The sequence below is a fragment of the Cibotium barometz genome, chromosome 10, assembly GCF_041138505.1.
Source record: "Cibotium barometz isolate CiBa-2024 chromosome 10, ASM4113850v1, whole genome shotgun sequence".
Taxonomy (NCBI): domain Eukaryota; kingdom Viridiplantae; phylum Streptophyta; class Polypodiopsida; order Cyatheales; family Cibotiaceae; genus Cibotium; species Cibotium barometz.
In genome coordinates, this window is record NC_141055.1 from 27,364,185 (window position 1) to 27,387,788 (window position 23,604).

The following is a 23,604-nucleotide window of genomic DNA, read 5'->3' on the forward strand; positions in this document are numbered from 1 at the left end:
ATGCCCATTTCTAGGAGCCAAGACAAAGGGTTAGCTCTTTAAGACCCTAATCACACCAGCCTTGATGCGTGGAGCACCTTTCTAAGGACCAAATCTATCAAAACAAAATCGGCAGCATGTGGAGAGGCCTCAGGTCATGATGTTCTCTCGCATGCTTCATAGCAAACCATCGATCCTACATGCAATCATTTAGGTAGAGCTCGTTTGTAACCCCGATGGTGGTGGACACAACTTTTCAGATAGTCATCTACCTCCACTACATCAACATCATGAGCCTCCGTAGATACACAAGGCTTGCCCTAGAGTCCTCACGACAGCTCACACTTGAGGGTGAAAATAGAGCACGATACACCTAAGTTTCCACTCGGTTCTCAGGACATGGGCTCCAGATGGACCATCTCCCACCTCTTTGTATTATGTAGGATCCCCTTTTCTCCAGCTCTCCCATGACAATTGGAGACTATTTGGTTCGATCTCCTTAGCCTCCACAAACATAGCACATGGGTTGCACTTTTGGAGCTCCCACCAAGAATGCAGTTCTACATAGATCATTTCCTTAGGTTTACAGAGGATGGCTTCATCCACAACAGCCAGGCTACCTGGGTATTCACATGTCACATGACATACGGATCGAAATTGGCCAGCTACGGGTCGAAATTGGCCAGCTACGAGTATCCTTCCATCGCCTATATGGGTGGAGAGATGGCAGGCAGAGCATATATTCAGAGATGGAGAGCTCATACGGAGACCTTAGGAGGAGAGGATCTGCATATTATGCCACAAGGGGCCAAGACAAAGTAGGACTATACCTATCATTGCCCAATGTACTATGATATCGGTGGGAGGTACCATTGTCTCTTCCGTGAGGGTTTTGGCCCATTATCCAAGATCATGGAATTTCGGACCATCGAACCCTTTCTACTACTGGAGCTTTGTAGACCCATAGATACACACTTAAGAGAGTGTTGGCCATAATCACCATCCCTCCTTTCTCGCCAACTGACCATCACCAATTTCTTTCCGAACCAAGGAGAGGATATTGGCATAGTGGACCCCGCGGGTCCACTACAGGATACATGAACTTTGCCCCGTTCCCACAAGGAGTCACTTTGGAATGGGCTTGTGCGCTTCAACTACCTGGTGTCCCTAGCCCATGGGACACCAACTACAATCCTCCCAGCAGCTCTAGATCCAACACATGCTCCACCACCATCGCACCACCTTCCCACGTACCGTGAGAAAAGGGGGCCTCTCGGCCATACTTAGTAACCTCATGCTTGACATACTTGAGAGAGGTGTACCCTCTCTTGGTGGACGATGTGCCCCACATACTTCATATTCTCATGGAATCCATGATGAGAGCCTCTTATATAAGTGCTTGTACCCCATGTACTTCCCCATGATGATCATTGTATCAGCCTCTTCTTTGAGAGAGCTATGTTATTTGTACTTGTTTTGTTTTGTTTTTTTCCATGATGAGACATACCATGGATAACATTATATCACTTTGGTCTCATAGACCCATTGGGCCTTTAGGAGAGATGCTTAATAGCTCTCTCTCTCTCTCTCTCTCAAGAGTGTTGGCATAGCCATTTGCGCATCCTCCCAATCGAGAGATCCCATGTTCAAGTCCCATCCCCGCACTTTGATGCTACTATATGGATCATATACGGTCCACTTGTTGTTGCTGGTGATGACATTAAAACTACTAATCCTCCCAATCGAGAGATCCCATGTTCAAGTCCCATCCCCGCACTTTGATGCTACTATATGGATCATATACGGTCCACTTGTTGTTGCTGGTGATGACATTAAAACTACTAATCCTCCTTTGCACACAAGTGAAGCACCCAAAGACCTTGTCTATTATGGACAAGTGGGACGTTTATCCTCCTATTCACAAGTGTGTGTGGAAGACACACATTGTATTTTCTATGTTTATTTTACCTATTACCACATATTATTGGGCCAAGCCCACTTTTTTGCATGTCCTCAAAGTGACAAGTGTTTTCATGTCCCTCAAGATTTTCATAAATATTGGCCTTGAATGGATTGCTCTGGTGGGCCTATCCTCCGCTTGTCTGCCTAGTGTGTAAAGAAGAAAAGTGGAGCAACTTGAAAGGGGAGTGCATGTAGAATGTGAGACTAAATTAAATTTGTGCTTAAAGTGGGACTTTGGCCTTCAATTTGGGTTTCAAAAGAAGTCCAATATACTTTGTAGACCTCCAATTTTAAAGTCCCAAATTTCAGCTTTATATAAAAGGGCTGGACTTTGGCCTTCAATTTGGGTTTCAAAAGAAGTCCAATATACTTTGTAGACCTCCAATTTTAAAGTCCCAAATTTCAGCTTTATATAAAAGGGCTGCAATTATATGTAATATAGCTACTTAGTTCTTGAAGTTCTACTCGCCTTTTCAGAATCGAGAGATGGAGCAGATTGCATCCCTGATCGAAGAGGTGTCCGCAGAGATTCGCAGGCAGTGGCTGCAAAGCTCGCCCGGCACCACCACCACCACTCAAGGGAGCTTGAAAGACTCCGTGCTTGCATTCTTCCATGCTGTCGATTGGACGGTACTTTTCCATTTTATACGTTTTCAAAACTTTGGATCAAGATTGTTTTTTCTGCATGTTTCAATCTGCTAGCTGCAAGCTAACCCTATCCAGTAGCAGGCTACGGACAATTCTGCGCCCGTGGGCGGGCCACGGGCGCGCAAGGTGTTGTAGATTGCCCGTCCATCCCCAACGGGCGCTGCCCGTTAGATTAGACGGGCAGAGACTTGGGCGAGCAATCTCCTGCCCATCTACAGATGGCCATGATGGGGCCGCTGTGTAGAGCCTATTTGCTTGTGACTATGCGCATCTTTATCTTTATGTGTGGTGTGATGATTTCTGTATGGATTTTTTCTGATCACGGTCTCCACCTTATAATCACAACGATAAGCATTAATCATGATGACCAATTTAAGCTTGGAATTGGTACGAAAATTAGGCACTGACGTGTGTGAACCCCCCCTCCCCCCCACCCCAAGATTTAAGAGGGTCACAAGGGAACAAGAAGACAAGAGAAGAATAGGACATTTCATGGACTGAGAAGCCACTAGAGAATATCAGGAAGAGGCAAAAGGATTGCATATGCCGTGTTCTTCTAGGTTAAATTGAGAAGCACAAAAAATCATAATTCATTGAAGATATTGAGGGGCATAACCATGTTGTTCTCCTCTTGGGCTTTTTACACAAACCCCCCCACAAGAAAAAAAAAACAGATCTCTTTCCCCACTTCATGCATAATCTTTTTGCATCCCATGACCAGTTTCTATCTTCATTTACACATGCTTTTTAATTAAATTTAACAACAATCAACACTTTTGCAAGTGTTCAAAAGAACAATGAGATTGTAGGCAAAGAGAAATTTGATGTATTACTGGTCCCAAAACATGGCAAAATAACAAGAATAGGCTAAAGAACTCCCAAGCATTGTATCAAATATTCATTTGCATCTCCAATCTACTTACAAATGCCCTTGACCAAATGCCAAAGCAACCCATGCTACCCGAAAAAACTCTCTAAAAAATACCATAGGATCATTTGTTCTAATTAGCCTTGAGTGCCATTCTTGACTCCCTTTTGATCTCTACAAAATTAGACAGAGTAAAGGGTACATCCGCCTTTCCATTGAGAACAGACATAATAATTGATTTTGTTACAGAAATGATGCTCATAGATAGACGTGTTTTACATAGTCCGTTCCCAACTATCAGGGTTTGTCGCAATCAAACCCTCTCCAAAATCCCCAAAACACAAGTTAAACACATGTTAATCAAAATTGGAAGTGATGGGCTTAGGCTCACCACCCAACCATAGATCTAGTAAACTTGGATCACCCTTGAGCTTAGGGATCAACACTCCTGTCCATACAGACCATACCTAAGTGTCCCATACCACCAGGACCCACCCTGAGGGGGAGATGGCAGACTGTTTACATCACTATGGACTAGTAGGAGTGGGTTAGCACTCTCATGGCCCAGATACTGACCACATCACACAACACAAGTCTACAACAACAGGATAACCCACTCTACTTGTAACCCTCACGTATATAGCTTTTTCCAATAAAAGCTTTACTTATTTATAGTCGTAATGAGCCGTCTTTCCTAATCCACGGGCCCTCTAATCCCCATATTAGGTCTGCTAACCCTATGGTTAGCATGAGGTGTATAACATACTTTCCCTCTTTAGACATTTACGTCCTAGGAAATGAAGTCAGGGGAATCTATGCTTCAAACTAGCAATGGTCTCCCAAGGTGAGTCCTCCTTGGTCCTATCTTTTAATCTTATATTCATGAATCAACTTATTTCTAAGCTTTCTCTCCCTGAATCAACAATGAACTTTGGCTCACATGGAACAAAGGACAAGTCCTCAACATCAACAAGTTCTTTTTTTTCCGGAAACAAGATCCTTCTATTAGTTAACAAAAAACAGCCTCAAAAGGCTAGATACAAACTCGCCTCCATGTACGGAGGGAGGATCAAAGAACAAAAAAGGGGGGAAGGATGCACTTCTCCTCCGGCTGGCCGCTCTATGAGGAGAAGGCTATCTCATATAAGGGTTGGGGGGGGGGGGGGGGGGGGGGTGATAACCACAAAGGTGGTTTGTGGTGCCAAGTGGGCTCACCACCGCTATTTGTGAGAAAAGGACCACGTCGCTGGAGCCTCAAGAAGGCTTCTTGACGCTTCCTCATACGGTCAGAACCACCCTCAAACTTCCCCCACTAGCTGCAGAGGGTATGAATGATGTCGAGCTAGATGCTCCTGATGGACTCCACAGGCAGAGTGTGGGTGCCTTTGATGGGTTCGCTGCATCGAGCTCTCCAGATGTGCCATGCGGCAATGTTGCTACAAATCTCCCATCTCTTGCTCCAATAGGGAGTTTAGTGGCCAGTAGATGGGGCTGGGACTGGCAGTGTCAAGATGCGAAGGTGAGAGACCTGAAGGGCTAGCCCTCCGCCTTCCTCCTCATAAGCCATGACAATCTTGGCCTCAGTGGCCCAAGCGATTGTGCCCCATGTAATAGTACGGGAAGGGGCCGTGTCCATAGTGAAGATGGAGAATCTGCTATCAAACTTGCCGAGCCTTCGGGCAATCCCAAAGACAATGTCGCTGAGACTCTTGAGGATGGCCACACCTCGGATATGCTGTTGGTCCCTTGGCCGATGGTGGGTCAATGTGTCACTCATGTGCATGCAATCCGATCACCCTCACCGTCTGTAATGTGCATCTCCTGAAGTCCTCCAAGGGAGGCTCTGATCTCACTAATCTACCATGAAGTCGAATCGAAAAAGCTTGCGGTAGATCCTGAGAGAAAATCCAGCCCCTCCTATATCTGCTCCATCTTGCTGCATATATCGGAGTTTTGGATGAGACTGTTTAGGACCTGAGTGCCAAGTGTTTGTCCTACCTCTAGGGAGCTTCCAGAGACAATAACTGAAGCATGATTGGAGAAAGTAGTGCTTGCCAAAATACCGATTATGCCCCATGATCACAAGCCCACTCATCCACATAGAATCTATCAAGTCTAGAAAGATGCAGGCAGGTGCTCCTCTTGTCAGATCTCGACTCCTAGGACTGCATAAGTGCCAAGGTTCTTGCCCCATAAGAGCTAGGATCAACTCCTCCCAAGCAGAGTACGCTGAGCCAGAAACTGTAGCCATGCCTCTTGTGACTTGGTTGAGCCAGAAACTGTAGCCATGCCTCTTGTGACTTGGTTGAACACAATGCTACTCAATACATCTCTGGAGGTTTGACAGAAACTCAATACGAATGTCACGTGCATCCCGCACTTGGATGCCACGTAGACATTCTGTACAGAAGGTGCAGGACCTGGGATGGTGAACTGGTCCCATGTGAGCCCAGTCCGGGACGAGTCAGCCAGGGATCCATCTCAGTCGTCCGAGGTCAGGTGTGCATTGTCCTGCACATGAGTCCAAGGTCAGGTGTGCATTGTCCTGCACATGAAGCAGTGCCAGTCCGCGCTGTGAGTCTCCCTCTGGAATGATGTCAGATGTTCTGTGTATCTGGTTTGCAACTGGATGCCAGGCCTCCCCAAGTGAGGTCCTTGTACTTGCATTGGTAGTATGGGCATGGGGGAGGTGTCCAACCACCCCCAAAGGGGGCAGGAGGCCCAAGGCTGTGCCCACCAGCCAAGGCATGGGCTGGAGGAGCTGTCGGCCAGCCTTAGGGCCTTGGGACAGCCAGCCGGCTGGGCAACAAGGCCTACAATGGCTGTCAACCAAGTGTGGGACAGCCCACACAGACTGTCCAGCAGTCAGGGGGACTTCTCCTGGTCCATGCGTTGAGTGCCCAGCAGCCAGGCTGCTGTCCTAGAGGCATGCGCAGGCTGGACAGTATGGCCTAGTGTGAAATCAGCATTTATTAGAGTGTGCAAACACTTTATTAGATTTAATTCAGTCGTGGGACTTCCTAAAGGCAGCCGACTGGATGCTGAAGGGGATATAAAAGGACAGCCAAGAATTCATTGAATTGATCTCACAATTCACCAAGAGCCTCAAGCATTCAAGGGCCAGGACAGCCAAGGGTTTGCTAAAGCTAAGGGGTGAAGGACTGAAGGTCAAGGGCAGGTTTTCCAGCCAAGAAAAGGTCAAGTATTTTGTATTTGTTTCCAGATTTACATCATTCTAATAAAGCAAATACACCATCCGTGGTGGGGGCCCTACAGAGGGTAATTGGGACCCAATACTGTGTCCTTCTCCATCTCCCCCTTCTCTCTCTATTTTCTGCACATCGTCTTTCAGATTTGTGCGTTAATTCCGTCGCGAAAAGAGTGCTGTTTTCTGAGTTTTGAAGTACCGATCCTTCTCCGAAGCTTCCGCATATTACAGTGGTATCAGAGCCTACTTCAAGGACGAAGATTCAGCAAAGAAAACCAGAAAATTTTTTCGCTCGTGTGGTTGGTGTTTAGACGCCGGTGGACTACCCCTTTCGGAGTGACTCCTGTCCCTCGAAGGACGGTTGGTTTTTAGCCTCCGGAAGCCTCCGGAAGTCTCCCACACAGATAGTGGATGGTCAGATTGCGTTTCGGAAAGGAACTGAATATTCCCGCTATGGCGAACTTCGGCGACGAGAGAGAACCAGAACCATGGGACCAGAGTGCACCAGGCAGCCCAGCTAGGGCACCCGGCTTGAGTGTACAAGACATGTTCCAGCAGATGATGCGAGCAATCGCAGACCAGACAACCAAGTTGGACGAGCAGAAGGCGCGGATTTTGGCTCTGGAGGAGCGTTCTCGCTCTCCAGCGTCGCGGTTTCCATCTCCTCCTCCCTCTCCTTCCGTACCCCAGATACCAGATCCTCGTCACAGGGACCCTCTCGAGGGGTCACAGCCGCAGTCAAGCTCCTTGCTTGAGATGCAGATACGGGCATTGGAGATTCGACAACGCGAAGACGAAGCCATGCGACGAGTGGAACACGAGCGTTACCTCCGAGCTTTGGACGCCAGATTGACACCGGCGGCGCCCTCGAATCATTTTCCCGAGAAAATGAACTTCAGTAAGTATAATGGTAAACTCGATCCCACTACTCTGTATTCATGGTTACATCAATTTGAAGCTTACTTTGCCGCAGTTAGGAAAACAGATATTGACAAAGTGATCTTAGCCAGTTGGTATTTGGAAGGTGAGGCCATTCCTTGGTGGACTCAGTGGGCTCATGCCCACACCAGATCAGGTATGGCAGCTTATGGGTGGGACGAGTTCGTCCGTGACCTTAAGCAGCGGTTTTTACCGCCCCACTACCTTGAGCGACTCGAAGACGAGTTCAGGGGAGCGCGTCAGAACGCGCAACCAGTCCTTCAGTTTGCCAATAGAATTTCGACCTTGTGTCTACAATTAGGCTTATCTGATGCGGACAAGAAAGGGCAGTTTTTGTATGGCCTGGACACGCAAATCCAATGGGAGGTGCGTATGTTTAGACCAGCCACCTTTGAGGACGCACTCTCGCTTGCGCAGAGTGCAGAAATGAAACACAATGGTGGCAAGCCCAAGACTTCCCAGCCGGCTTCTCCTAAGGCTAACGCCTCGGGGGGCAAAAGCCAGAACCAGACGGGGTCTTCCCCAGGACAGAGCCCGGGAGCCTCTGGCTCCAAGAACTCGAACAATGCGTCTAAGCTTACTCCAGACCAGAAAGCGGAGGCAGGCAAGACAGGTGGCAAGTTGAGTGCTGAGGAGCTTGCTCAGTACAGGAAGGAGGGTAGATGTTACTTTTGTCACACAAAAGGACATACTTCTCGGGATTGTCCGAAGAAGCCTCCAAAGCCCGCCGCCGCCTCCACAGCTTCCGTGGTGAGCACAGCTCCCACACAGACCCCAGCGGCGACCCCTAGTTCTTCAAACCCCGGTGCTTCAGTTGGAGCAATTATTAGCCGGGAGCTCGAAGATAAGCAGAAGGGCGCCCATGACCAGGAGTATGAGCGCAACGAATTGCTCAAGTCCTTTGGCTACATAGGTGGCCAGAGAGTCGTTGTCTTGTTTGACAGCGGCAGCACGGAGGATGTGATCACGGAAGAGGCCGCTAGGCGTGCCCGCTTCGAGCTCACTCCGGTGGACAAACAAGTTGAGGGATTTAGCACAGGTATGACTACGAGCGTCAAGTATGAAGCTCTAGGTGCTAAATTAGTCATTCAGGGCATAGAGTTTGTGCGTGATTTTATGGTTGCCCCTCTTGTAGGAGCAGACATAATTTTGGGGATCCAGTGGTTTCACAAGTTTCTCCCTGATGTCAAGTGGGACAAGCACACGTTCCAGATTGATCGGAATGTGTCAAACACCCCTGTGACCATTAAGTGTGAGCCAGGTATTCCAAACTTTCCGCTCATAAGCCACTTGCAGGCTAAGCGAGCAGTCAGGAAAGGCGCACAGTGTGCGATGATTTACATCCAGACCGCCCAGACGGTGGCCAGTGCTTCCGAGAAGTACTCGGCTCTCCATGAAAAGTTCCAGAAGATTTTTCTTCGGGACAGTCTCCCTCCCCAGCTTCCCCCGTCCAGACCGGAGGATCACAAGATTGACCTCCTCCCAGGCTCGGAACCCCCGAGCAAGTTTCCGTATCGCCTTTCTAAGGCAATGGAATCGGAGTTGGACCGCCAACTCCAAGAATTGTTGCAAGCTGGCTTCATCCGCTCCAGCGTGTCGCCGTTTGCAGCACCGATCTTGTTTGTCAAGAAGACAGATGGGTCTTCTCGGTTGTGTGTCGATTATCGTGCACTCAACAAGCTGACTATTAAAAGCAGATTCCCGATGCCTCGAATTGACTATATTCTCGAGAGGCTGAATGGAGCTAAGGTGTTCTCTAAATTGGATTTAAAGAGTGGGTACCACCAGGTTCGGATTGTTGAGGGGGACATCCCCAAGACAGCTTTCCGTACAGAACGGGCCCACTATGAATTTGTGGTCATGCCATTTGGTTTGACGAACGCCCCAGCTACATTTAACCGCATGATGATGCGTATTTTCCGGGAGTTGATTGGAGTGTGTGTGTTCATCTTTTTGGACGACATACTCATATTTTCAGCTACAGTTGAGCAGCATGACATTGATGTGGAGAAAGTCCTTAAGTTGCTGGAAAGCAACGAGCTCTATATCAATGAAAAGAAGTCAGAATTTTATCTGTTCCAGGTACATTACTTGGGATATATAATCAGTGCCGAAGGCATTCGACTTGATCCGGCTAAAGTGGCCGAGATTGTTAACTGGGAAGTACCTCAGACTGCTTATGACATTAGATCATTTGTGGGTATATGCCAGGCATATTCCACCCACATTGACAGGTTTTCTGATCTCTCGGCAGACCTCACCGATCTGCTAAAGGGCGTGAAAACAAGGAGGCAAAAGATTCGAATGACTCCACGAGCGTTGGAGGCATTCCAGAACCTCAAGGTGGCTTTGTCAGAAGCGCCTTGTCTAGCCCTTGCCTCGTGGGACGAACCATTTCAGGTGATCACCGATGCGAGTAACATCGCAATTGGCGGTGTATTGCAACAGAATGGTCATCCAGTAGCTTACATGTCTCGTAAGTTACTGCCCGCCGAAAAGAATTACTCAGTCTACGATCGTGAACTCCTAGCAGTCATTCAGGCCTTGAAACATTGGAAACATTTTCTGTATGGCCGTGACTTCGAGGTTCGCACTGACCATCAGGCATTGCGCTGGATTCAGACGATGCCCAGTGCACAGTGGAGTGATCGACAGCACCGCTGGAGTCAGATATTCCAGCAGTTTGGTGGCATGATTGAGTACCTTCCAGGAAAGGCCAATCCAGTGGCCGATGCTTTGAGCAGGAAGGGACAAGTATCCGCGATTCAGACCACTAGACTGGACCTTGTTGGTACAGGACTAGAAGACATGAAGCACACGTACGCGGATTCCGAGGAATTCGGTACGCAGTGGGAACAGGCATTGGATGCCACAGGACCATGCCATTTTCTGATACACGATGGTTGGCTTTACTACAAAGGCCGACTTTGTGTCATGAAATCATTCCGGGCAGCTCTTCTCCATGATGCCCATGACGCCATTACAGGTGGTCATAGGGGCATGAATTCGACTCTGGAGAAGTTAGAACGGCAATACTATTGGCCAAAGATGAGGCGTGATGTGTTTACCTATGTACAACGCTGTGACATTTGTCAAAAGGTGAAAGCTCCTCGTGGAAAGAAGATAGGGTTGTTACAGCCTTTGCCAATTCCTGAGGGTCCTTTCCAAGACATTTCGATGGACTTTGTCACAAATCTGCCTCCCAGTCCGAGTAAGCGTAATACACAGTGTTTGACTATTGTTGACAGGTTCAGCAAATTTGTGATGCTTATTCCTTGCAGGGCCAATGTGACCGCCGAGGATGTTGCCCAGCTTTTCATTCGGCATTGGTACCCGATTGGTGGGATTCCTAGGACCATAGTGTCAGACCGAGATGCCAAGTTTACCAGTCATTTTTGGAGGGCATTGTTTGATAATTTTGGTACTAAGTTGAATTTTTCCAGTGCATTCCACCCACAGACAGATGGCCAGACAGAGATATACAACCAGTTGGCCTTTGATGTGCTGAAGTGTTATGTCCACGATCAGCAAGGTAAGTGGGAATCGTTTTTGCCTTTAGTTCAAGCTGTTCTGAATGACTCTTTTTCTTCAGCTATTGGCAGGACTCCATATGAGGCAGCGTTTGGAAGGCCTTTCCAGTCGTTGTTAACCAGGACCTCGTCTTCAGTACCGGAGGCGAACAGAGTGACGGAGTCTTACCAGGAGATCCTAGAGTCCGTCAAAGACAGGTTGGCTAAAGCGCAAGAGGCCTACACTCGACAGGCCAATAAAGACCGAAGGGACATGAAGTTTTCGGAAGGAGATTGGGTATATCTTCGGATTATGAAGCAAAGATTAAAGCAAGTGGGCAAGCGATGCCCAAAGTTGTCTTTCAGGAGCTTCGGACCATTCCCCATCCGGAAAAAGATTAATGAGGTGTCTATGCAGTTAAAGTAACCTCCGAGTTGGACTATGCACGATGTATTTCATGTCAGTTGGTTAAAGCCATATGCAGGTCCACCCCCTTCAGAGGTCAAAGACGAAGCGGAACCAGACATCATTGATGAAGCCGAAGTAATGGTTCCAGAACAGATCCTTCTGCACCGTTTCAAGCATGGCTCAGGCCGAAGACTACGACAGTTCCTCACGAAGTTTCAGGACCGAGGAACTCATGAAGCGGTATGGCTCGACAAAGAATTTTTCGAAGACTATCCGGCTTTATTGACGGATTATTTGGAGGCTATGCAGCTTCCGTCAAGTTAAGCAGAAGGGGATGTCACGTGCATCCCGCACTTGGATGCCACGTAGACATTCTGTACAGAAGGTGCAGGACCTGGGATGGTGAACTGGTCCCATGTGAGCCCAGTCCGGGACGAGTCAGCCAGGGATCCATCTCAGTCGTCCGAGGTCAGGTGTGCATTGTCCTGCACATGAGTCCAAGGTCAGGTGTGCATTGTCCTGCACATGAAGCAGTGCCAGTCCGCGCTGTGAGTCTCCCTCTGGAATGATGTCAGATGTTCTGTGTATCTGGTTTGCAACTGGATGCCAGGCCTCCCCAAGTGAGGTCCTTGTACTTGCATTGGTAGTATGGGCATGGGGGAGGTGTCCAACCACCCCCAAAGGGGGCAGGAGGCCCAAGGCTGTGCCCACCAGCCAAGGCATGGGCTGGAGGAGCTGTCGGCCAGCCTTAGGGCCTTGGGACAGCCAGCCGGCTGGGCAACAAGGCCTACAATGGCTGTCAACCAAGTGTGGGACAGCCCACACAGACTGTCCAGCAGTCAGGGGGACTTCTCCTGGTCCATGCGTTGAGTGCCCAGCAGCCAGGCTGCTGTCCTAGAGGCATGCGCAGGCTGGACAGTATGGCCTAGTGTGAAATCAGCATTTATTAGAGTGTGCAAACACTTTATTAGATTTAATTCAGTCGTGGGACTTCCTAAAGGCAGCCGACTGGATGCTGAAGGGGATATAAAAGGACAGCCAAGAATTCATTGAATTGATCTCACAATTCACCAAGAGCCTCAAGCATTCAAGGGCCAGGACAGCCAAGGGTTTGCTAAAGCTAAGGGGTGAAGGACTGAAGGTCAAGGGCAGGTTTTCCAGCCAAGAAAAGGTCAAGTATTTTGTATTTGTTTCCAGATTTACATCATTCTAATAAAGCAAATACACCATCCGTGGTGGGGGCCCTACAGAGGGTAATTGGGACCCAATACTGTGTCCTTCTCCATCTCCCCCTTCTCTCTCTATTTTCTGCACATCGTCTTTCAGATTTGTGCGTTAATTCCGTCGCGAAAAGAGTGCTGTTTTCTGAGTTTTGAAGTACCGATCCTTCTCCGAAGCTTCCGCATATTACAACGAAGGGCTTTGCACTGATGACGTTAGTGGGGATGTCGTAGTATCTAGTCCATACTATGCATAATGGAGTTGATAGTTATATAGTCTTGTAGTATATAACATGCACGTTCCTAAAAGGTGAATTTGGGCATGTTCCTGGATTCATCTAGGTATATAATTAAATACACCAAGATTTAATGCACAACATGCTCAATACAAGAAGTAATTTGTTGAATTGACAAGAGATGCACCATGAGCCGGAACGGCCGGTCCCTTTCTCAAATAATGTATACTGATCTTGGGAGAATCGAGTACATAGTGTCATGGGCATTTCTGACCAGATTTCCATACCAATGTATATGAATACAGCATTGCAAACAATGTGTTGTCGGTGTAGACTTGCAGCTCACACTACCCTCTCAAGTGTCCATGTTCCCTACCATCTGCTCTCTATTGTTCCACCAACACATGGTAGCAACAATCTGCAAGAGAGCATGTAGGACAAGAGAACGCTACATAGGGTATGTAATCATGGAGTCTCGTTCCTCCCTCCCGCTACTTGCTTCCATATTTAAGCATCAAAGCTTACCAATTGCAACTAGAGTCGATGACAGCGGAAGTCTTCACGATGGAAGCGTTCGGAGTGTTATAATCTTTGATTTATCGCGATCCTTCGTGACAAAAGTCTTCAAGAGGATGAAGGGAACCTTGGGAAAGCTTCCCCTATGGTTCAACTCAAGAAAGGAAGGCTGAAATTAGGGTTTTCAGCAAAAAGTCACTAGACAGTTTCACTCGCACGGGTCACTGGAGGCCGTCCCCTTACCCAGAACTACACATTGGGCAAGCATGAAAACCTCATGCAATTTCAATTGAAAGTACATAAAGATGCTATGCAATGCAACATTGGTATGGACAATCCCCGTTCATGAGACTATACCAAAATAGACGTACTCCAGGCAAGTACATGAGGTACCAGACTCAATGGAACACCAATCCTCCAGGCATTTCCGGGCATGTACACATAGGCACATGTCCCAGTGGAAAGCCAAGTCCACAGCATCACATGAGTGGTATCAATCCCCGGCATATGCAACTATCATGGACGTCGGTCTAATGTACATATATAATGAGAAAACACGGGTGGACCAATTGGGTGACCAAATGGTGACATCCCTCTGACTTCTAAACAGTTGTCCGCACCTTGAAACTTCACGAGGTAACGCCTGACAACTTTGCCCTTAGCAGCAAGCTTGCATTCCTTGTGATACACAATCTGCTTGTTACATGCGAAAGCTCTGAGAGTCTTCTTTCAGCCCTAAACACCACTTAGAACAATGCGAAAGCTCTGAGAGTCTTCTTTCAGCCCTAAACACCACTTAGAACATGCTGATGCAAAAACGCAGAGAGAGAGAGAGAGAGAGAGAGAGAGAGAGAGAGAGAGGGTTGGAAATTCAGTATATTCATAAGACCCACACCCAAAGGGGGAGTGAATGAAAAACACAATGAGCCATGAGTGCCTTATATAGGCCTTTGGACATACTAGAGAGCTGGCCGAGTGCTGGTCGGCCAGCTGACTAGACACAAACTTGCAAAAGCTGTTCACAACCTGCCCTCTCTTGCAGCCGACAGCACATTATGCCACCGACATGCTCCTCTTGCATTCCATGCAGCTGACAGGTCATCTGGTCCATTCCTAGTCCAACACTTTCCATGCTTTGCGCTCCTTTGCTCCAAAATCTGGTTCTAACTGATTCTTAAGTCCTTCTTTATTTGTTGCTCTTCAGGACTAGCCTCAGAGAATGTCCATGGCAAATCTTGCACATGACATCCTCCTCTGTTAAACTCGATGACAGGATTCCAACCTGTTCTTGGATGACTGTCATCATCCCATTCTGTTCCCGAAGTCCCTCTATCATCCCATCCATCTTTGGCAACCCTTTTCAGTGAAAACCCGACCTGGTCTCCAAATCCACTCTGACTCTGAATAAGATCTATGCATCTGTTCCATCCAGTCCCCAATCCGTTCATGCCCTGTCTCTGAACACCGTCTTGGTCTTCATTCCTGAGAAATGAGTCTGGCACTCTCACTCCACCCCTTGGAGGATCATCCTCCCTTGGAACCGTTGCCCGGAAGCCTTTCCTGGCTTACAGGACTGCATCAACTACTTATTTGTTGTACTAATTCTTTTTGTTTGCCACTTCCCTTAGTGCTAGGCTTCATTATGGCTGAGTTGGAGTTAATAGTTATATAGTCTTGAGGGTTGACTACCATGAGTATATAACATGCACGTTCCTAGAAGGTGAATTTGGGCATGTTCCTGGATTCGTTTAGGTATATATATTGGATCCGGTACTAGCCCCGTGAGAGATACTTGTGGGTCATCTCCGTGGTGTGCTCAACATCAGAGATCTTGTGCCTAGACATCGACATCGACTTGGATATCCTACATCGGCATATCTATTTGTTTCGTATTCATTGATTGTATTGATCCTGGCCAACGTGCTCGTGGATTGTTCCCAAATAAATTCCTGAAAGGGGGCAGGGCTTGTTCCCTTCTCAGTGTGGTGTATTGTGCAAGATCCCTATTTCCTTCTCTCTCTCTCCCCTTTCTCTCTATATCTTTATCTCTTGGACACGTGGTTGAGTCTATCGCTACACGTCTCGCTGGGCTTACAAGGATATTAGAGTAGGGCTTCTCTTGAAGAAACTTTCTTGGGGTGACAGAGTCATGTCGAGAGTAGAGGGAGACCAAGGGCCTAATGAAGGGAAAAACTATGAGGCCAATACAAGGCTTCAAAAGGGGAACCAGGGTCATCAGAAGAGTATCATGACTTTCAGCAGTTCAGGCGATTTCTCAGAGACGAAGAAGTCCTTGCTTGGAGAACCAATAGGGAATAGGACCAAAGAAGAACTCGAATGTCTGAAGATTTCATCAAGGATCGAGCCACCAAAGCCGAATGAGTTAGAAGCTGTTAAAGCTTCTCTTCATGCCAAAAGAGTCACCATCGTAGAAGGATCTACAGCTACCTGTTCCATTTCTCGTGAAGGAAACAAGGAGGCCATTCCTAGGTCCGCTATCTCAGATGCTGTCTCTTCAGGACAAGCAAGAGAAAGGAAGGTAAAGGAGCCTTCATCATCCAGCAAAGTGGGCTTGAAGCTTGGAGAGAAGAGCGTCGAGATCGATGCTTATTGTGGAAAGGAGAGACATATGGCTCTAAGTTGTCCATTTCTATGGGTTATCCTATGGATTTCACTTTGATGAAGGATCTTTATGCTACCATAGAGGACTTCAAGGATGTTTCGGAACAGATTACAGAATCAAGATTTGGTGACTTCTTATGTCATCAAAAAGGGTTTTTCTTATGATGCAAATCCGTTTATGTGACACAAAGGATTTGAGGCCAAAAGTGAACAAAGAAAAGCCATGCTCCACATTATGCAGGGCAAAGAATCATATTGACTACAACTCAAGCTTTGGAAATCTGCTTTTATTGTCCTTGTATGAGAAAGAACATTGAGTTGTATGTTCGAGAATGTTTGGTTTGTCAGAAAAACAAGTTTGATCGACAAAGCTAGCAAGATTATTGCACCCATTGAATGTTATATGGGAGAGTATTGCTATGGATTTTATCTTTGGATTGCCAAAGTCAGGGAATGATGGTATATGGACCTTTCTCAGGATACCAAGAAGATCAACCATGATTGGTTGGACCGTTCAAATCATTGGAGGACACATAATGACTGTATTGGACTTCGCAATCGGGCAGTCATTGCGACCAGGTGGCCCAGATGATTGTATTGGATTTCGTAGTCGGGTGTTCAATGCGACCAGATGGCTCAGATGACTATTGATGAATTCTCGGGTGGTCCTAGTGACCAGATGGCCTTGAGTGATAGTTTGAGTGGTTTCTCCCAGGAGCGAGATCGCTTAGTACGGTTTTCGATGAAACGAGATAGGACAATCTATGAATAGGAGGATCATTACTTGTGCATTGCATACCCATGTATGCTTGAATTTCTTTGACTTTGTGTGCTGTTTTTGATGTGTGAACAATGCTTGGATTTATGGCATGTGATAGTCCACTGGGCTCCAGACTACTTGGCTAGTACTTGGAGTACTCAGTAGACGCGAATGATGCATACTTGTTTGTTGACTAGCTTCTGTCTAGTTTTTGCAAAAGGTAAGTATGCATTTATTACATCTAATACATGTGACAGACCATGAAGAAGTACCATCAAGAATAAAGCTATTGGTCAAAGAAAAGGCATTGAGGTGTTGCCAGATGAGTAGATGACACCATAAATATGGGGAAAGATTAGATGCACAAGCTCACCAGATTGGGCTAGTATCTTAAAACATATGGAGGTACATGATGTACTTGGAATATATGGATATATACATGGAATATATGGATGTGCTTGGAACACTTGGAGTCCGCACTTGAGCACAACTACGATATAATAGGGAGGGAATGTAACTATTTGGTCCTCCTAGCTCTATTTCACATGATGAAACCCATGCCTGGACACCAAACAAGTGAAAGAAGACATGGGGATAGGCTCCATAAGGTTTGATTAAGAAAAAGCACCATTCTTGGTCAAAAAGCAAGAAAAAGCAAAAAGTCAAACAGGGTGGACCGCTAGCCAAGGGCACCGTTAGAAAGAGGAGACTGAGCTGGATCAAAAAGCTAAAAGCCGCTTTTTCAAAAACCAGCTTGAAGGCCAAAAAGCAAGGCCCTGAAGCTAGAAAAGCAAAACAAGAACATTTGACTAAAGTTGAGTAATATTTTACTATTAAAAAGACCAAAAGCAAAGTAAAAGGCAAACGCAAAGCAAAAGCATCACTTTTTGGCAAAAAGCAAGGCTTTCCCAAGTATAAAAGAAGCATGAGCCTCTCTGTTGAGCATCAACTTGAAGAAGAACCTTTTCATCGCGTTGCCATCTTTGTTGAAGCGTGGAGCTCATCTTCCCCATCATCATCTACTTGATCATGAACCAAATCATGGAATTTTTCATCGTTGCCCACTGATTCAGAGTGCCTCCATCAATTGCTGTGCCATGTCATGACTTGTCTTTACGACTGTACAGATCCGTACAGCCATACGGAATTGTACAGACATGTATAGAGCTGTACGGACTGAGAATTTCAGAAACTGAAAAAAATTTCAGAAACCCTAAACTTTAAAAGGCTCCGTGTTATCTTTTGTCCTTGTTAGGAGCTGGGGGGTGAGAAAGAGCTGGCCCTGATATATCGGTCACTTATTGAGTGCGCATGGGTAGATCGCTCCCTTGCAGCATGTGATGAAGTTACAAGATGCCTACTTCTTTTGCATGTTGAGTCTCACCACCTTTGCTCCGAAGGGGGGTTTGTTGGGTATTTGGAGCCTCATGTGTGTGTGAATAGGCCCTTGTATGTGTTTATGTGTCCACGTGTGTGTGAACCAGCCCTTAGATAGCTTAGTGTGTTTATGTGTGTGAACAACCTCTTATATAGCCGTTTTATGTGTGAGTGTGATAAGCAATGATGTCATGTTTAGCCTTGTGTCATTGCTCTAGTGTATTTGATGTGTTAAAGATAAGGCTTCTAAGCCTTTAGAAGGCACTATACTCCTTGAAGCAAACAACACATTAATCAAGTATTATTGAGTTGTGCTAAAACACTCTCTCTTGAGTATAGTCTTCCTCTAGTTTCATTTTTTGTGTTTTTTTTTGGGGGGAGGGGGACACCTTTCTAAGTTGGTGCAGTTCAAGTGTTTTGTAGGCATTTGTTTCTGAGCTGATGGGCAGTCTCGGCTAGGGATGGGCTGCCCAACTAGTGTCCACATATGGATGTGGGCAGGCGAGGTTTGAGGCACCTTGCATGCATTGTGGGCAGGCCAGGCAGGCAGGTTGGATATTGCACAGTCAATAGCAAACTAGCAGCAAGTTCCTCTTCGCTCTTCAGCTGCCAGTGTTCTTCTGAAGACATAGGTTCTTAAAGGCCTGTGTTATAAGCAGGTGGTTATAAGCAGTAGAGCTTTTGCTCAATGAATTAATACAACTATAGTAGGTGTGCTGTGTGCTTGTAAGTTCAAGTTTTGTCTGTTATCACTTGTACATAGACAGATGGCCCTAAACCGTAAACCCTAAACTCTGAACCCAGACTCCAGTGCATGTACTTCCAGGAGCTCTTATTCTAACTTTCTGCTTTCCACAGTCAGCTTGCTTGGCTGGACTAATTTCATTTGAACACAGGAGCCATGGTTGATATTACTGCTCACTTTTCATGCGACTGTTCTCTTTACTGCCATCAAAACAAGGAAGAACAACAACATCCAGACAGGACTTTTTTTCACATCATGTAAGCATCCTGACTTTGTTTGATTTGGATGTCAACACAATCGAAAATGAAAAAGGGACTTTCTTATTTGACCATTTTTTTAAAAAGTATGACTGTTTGATTTGGATGCCGACACAGTCGAAAATAAAAAAGGGACTTTCTTATTTTACCATTTTTAAAAAAAAGTGAGTTTGTGAGTTTATTTTTTCTTGCACCCACCAAGCTTTTTTTCTCTCCTTTTTCTATTATTATTTAATGTTTTTTTTTCAATAAGATATATTCCTTACATATGTAATTTTCTCCACACATGGAACAAGTCTCTTCATCGTGAGAGACTGCCACACGTGGTGGTGAGAAATCCCAAATGCATTGTGGGGAGATGAAGTGAAAACATGTAGCAGAAAAGCATGATGGTAGGGAGCTTGCTATAGTTGTTTGGACATCAGACCATCGTGCTGTACTATTTCAAATTACTCCTCTTTTTTTTTTTTCCTTTCAAAATAATCTTATAATAATTTCAATAACATGTAGAAGAACAAATTTGTGTGCAGTATTGTGTGTTTACATGGCAGAGAGATTGAATACGTGGCTTTCACGTAAGTGGACTGCATTTGCTCGTCAACCCTATTTTGATCACCATGGGGTTTTCATGTCAACAGTTTGGTCAGGTCCCCTATTACTCATATCATGTGTCATCTTGGTAAGCAGCAAGCTTTTGTAGGACAATGTCAAAGTCAGTCACACAAATCAACAATAACTATAAGAGTCCATCGTTTTTGCAGGTGAATGGCTTGTTGTCCTTGTCAACGCTAATCATTAAGTGGAAAAGAGCAGAGCTAAGGCATAGAGCTCGCATGGTGAGCCTTAAAGAGCATAAAGTGGAATGATTTGTGATTGGGGGAACCCTACAATGGCAAGAAAGGAAACCCCTGTGGAATTTTGGGTATACATGGCTATGCAAAGGAAGGTTATTAACAATATTTCTTCTTTTAGCCAACCTTGTTGTGGTCGCCGTAGAAATTCGTGTCCACTGGCATGTTATCTTCGTGGTAAAGGGGAAAGTTGTCGAGGAGCGGAGGCTTTTTGATTGCACGATTGTCATTGCTGAGGAATAGCACCACCCACCTGTGGGTGTGAACTTTTGTTGGTTTGGTCAAGCAAGACTAGTGAGAGAGGGAAGTTGGCATCAACATGATGCTTTTCTTTGGTTGTTTAATTTTAGTAGTGGCCATTTATCACGTGTTTAGTAGACGCTACATTATAGATTTTGTGTGTGTGGAGATAGTCTTATCTGCGTTAAGTGTCTGCATTAAGTATACTGTCTCACAGCAAGAGAGTCTATTTCAGTTAAGTATGAAAAAGGTCTGGGATGAATCATTAGTGTAATTACATTTAAGTAATTATGTGCATTGCATGGCGCAAAAAAAGAAAAATGTTTGTGGTGTTTGGCTTTAGGTTGGTGGGTTTGCAGCAACACGATGGCATGCTAAGTTGTAGTGCCTAGAAGAATGCATGGATCAACATAGTTTGGGATGTGTTATGTATTAGATGAATGGAATGTTGTGTGGTGTGGTTGGTTTTGATGACCATAATCAAGATCTAGCGGAGCAGACTATCAAATTGTACTTTTCAACAGTTTTACCCTAACCCCTTTTAAAAAGGGATTACATATGTGATCTGTAAGCTTGTTAAAGCCATCCATTATAAGAAAAATCGGTAGCTTCCAAACGAAAAGAACGAGCTGCTACAACTATTGAGGTTCAAAGTCTTAACCACTTTAGGGGTATCATGAAGCTTCCTTTTGTCTGTCAAGTAGCCATATGTTCATGTATTGTTTAGATCTCTCAAAAGTGAAGGGCTTCAAGATGCATTAGTATTGCAACAGTGCAGGGTTGATTTTTGCAATGAAGCCAATCATATTGGATTATTCAAGATCTCAACCGTTTCGGTTTCGGTTTGTCCGTATCTCATTAGGGGTTGACTCATACCATGACTTTGAATAATTAAACTATGAGAGAGAGAGAGAGAGAGAGAGAGAGAGAGAGAGAGAGATTAAACGTCTTCAAAAGACCCAATTGGTCTATGAGGTCAAAACTGATACAATAGTGTCCATGTAATCTCATTATAGTACAAAAGAAAACAAAGACGAGAGCTATGAGCTGGCAATGTTAAATCCAAGCCATATGATACATAATGAGATAATCATCATCATACAACCTATGGAGCTAACCTCTTGGTAGGAGGATATCCCATCAAGGATATCAAGCATAGGGGGAGCTTGTTGAAAGCTCCGTAGATCCGTTGGGTGTGGGAAGGTGGCTATGTGCCTCTCCAAGATCTCCTCAAGCTGGGGCTGATTTCTGTGTTGTTGGTGAGGTCCAGGGAGTCTGAGAAGTCGGTTGTGTTGTAGCGTCGTGGCGCAATCTAGAGTCACACTAGAGGGGGGTTTGGCAGGAGGTTGGGCACAAAAAAATGTGCGGCTTAATGAGGCTATGGGTATATCATCCATGGTTGGTGTGGCATTCTCTCGTAGTTGGAAGAATTGAGTGATTGTTGATTGGGGCCAAGGTTGGTCTCCCATGAGGTCCCGACTCCCTAATCAGTGAGTCTTTGTGGTGATGAAGCTTTAGTAGGAAGGGGCCTAGGCACCACTTGGTCGGATAATCCATGAGCATGAATAAGAGTCTGAACCCCTCTCTGAAGAGACATTGGAACCTCCCTCGGATCTCATAATATTCGGTGCACTTGGATATGAAGTGCTCCTTTGACTCGACCTCCCTTTGGCTTGGAGTGGCGAGCGGTGATCCATCTCAACTCCCTCCCTTGTGAACCAGGTGCATACTCGGCTATACCATGACTCGTGTCCATCTGTTGCTTAACTACTGGGAGGATTGTAGGGCGAGCCTCGGGAGTTTGTAGGGGGCCATGGCACTGATGTGGTGAATGTATGTTACTGTATGGAAGAGTGTCTCTTCTACCATGGGTGTTGCAACAAACTTTGCCAAGATAGTATCATATGGGATCGATAGTTTGCTGTGTATCATATGTGAGGGCATCATCACTTGAGGCCTCTCTATCTTCGGCAATTTGGTCGCTGTGAGATTGGGTGCCCAAAAGGGAGCTCCATATATCAATGCCGGAGTGACCAAGGTGTCAAATAGCCACATCTTGGTTCTTGGCTCTTAGAAATGGGCTTGGAAGCATTGTCTCTCCATGAGAGTGAGAGAAGTATACCCTCTCATCAGTCTAGCCTCTGTAGCATGGCTCATTGAGAAGACCGGTTCGGTAAAAGTGACTCCCAAGTACACGTAAGTGTGCAATCTCCATTGGGTTGCCCATGTAGGTGAAGCTCAGTTGAAATGTGAAAAGAGGGAATGTGTCGAAGACCATAATCTTGGTTTTCCCAAGGTTTACCGTGAGATCCCGTTGTGCACAAAAGTCATGTAATGTGTTAAGATGCCTCTGCAGAATCTACAATAAGCACAATATCATCACCATAAAGTAGTATGGAAACAAGGATGCTTGCTAGTGATACGCCGCCTTCCCCTCCTCTATTAATGACGATTGAAATCTCGATGTAGAGGCCAAAGAGTAGTAGCCAAAGGTGTGCACATGGAAAAGAAGCTAGATGTATGTTTAAGCCCCTAAATGGCTCCTTGTCTTTGTAAAATTTGTCTTCTTGTTTTTGGTTAGCACATTGTAAAGTAAAGACTAGTTAGACCTTGGATTGATGGTTATTTTCTTTGACAGTTATTTGCTTTTTAAAGAGAATAAACCTTATCCAATCCCTCGTGAACGGAACTTTGGAACTTTTTTCTCATGAATGGGTAGAAAAAGGCTTTGACATAAATAAAAGGGAGGTGATTTTTTTTCCATATGATATTTAGCATCTTTGGAGCTATGGTTTCAAGAGCAACATTTTCTTAATCAACTCTTGTGGAGAGAAGTGGTTCATAAGTACTTCAATGCTAAAAACATTTAAGGATGTATTTGTGTTAAGTGAAATAGGTTTCTACACTCTCCTCACATGGGAGTTTGGAACGATATGGAGAATCTAGATGGCAAGGACCAACTTGATCATTAAATTGTGTAAGGGCACCATCATGTGTTTAAAACTCAGATGTTTTATGTGGATGTAGGGTGTACCATTAATGGGCTCTTTCTTGAGTAAGAACTTGTGAAAGAAAATACAACCCAATTTGAAGATGGAAATTAATGGGCTCTTTCTTGAGTAAGAACTTGTGAAAGAAAATACAACCCAATTTGAAGATGGAAAAAATGTTTGAGCTCATCTTCCACAGCCTTGTGAACGATGCACATCCTTTTGTTTATTCAATATGAAGTAGTTTTTTCAAAGCTTTTTGCTTGAA

The 23,604-nt window shown here is 45.6% G+C and overlaps 1 protein-coding gene across 2 annotated transcripts; it reads left to right on the forward strand.

The window, feature by feature from the left end:
• Positions 1–2,371: 2,371 nt before the first annotated feature.
• Positions 2,372–20,667, forward strand: LOC147634733 (uncharacterized). 2 transcript variants are annotated; one of them, XM_086803904.1, is made up of 4 exons: positions 2,372–2,571; positions 19,150–19,255; positions 19,786–19,902; positions 20,017–20,667. In XM_086803904.1, the coding sequence occupies exons 1-4, from the start codon at positions 2,428–2,430 to the stop codon at positions 20,052–20,054; spliced, it is 405 nt and encodes a 134-aa protein (XP_086660030.1). In that variant the 5' UTR covers positions 2,372–2,427; the 3' UTR covers positions 20,055–20,667. The 2 variants fall into 2 exon arrangements, with proteins under 2 accessions (XP_086660030.1, XP_086660029.1); XM_086803903.1 differs by having other exon boundaries at positions 2,374–2,571; positions 19,786–19,934.
• Positions 20,668–23,604: the final 2,937 nt, after the last annotated feature.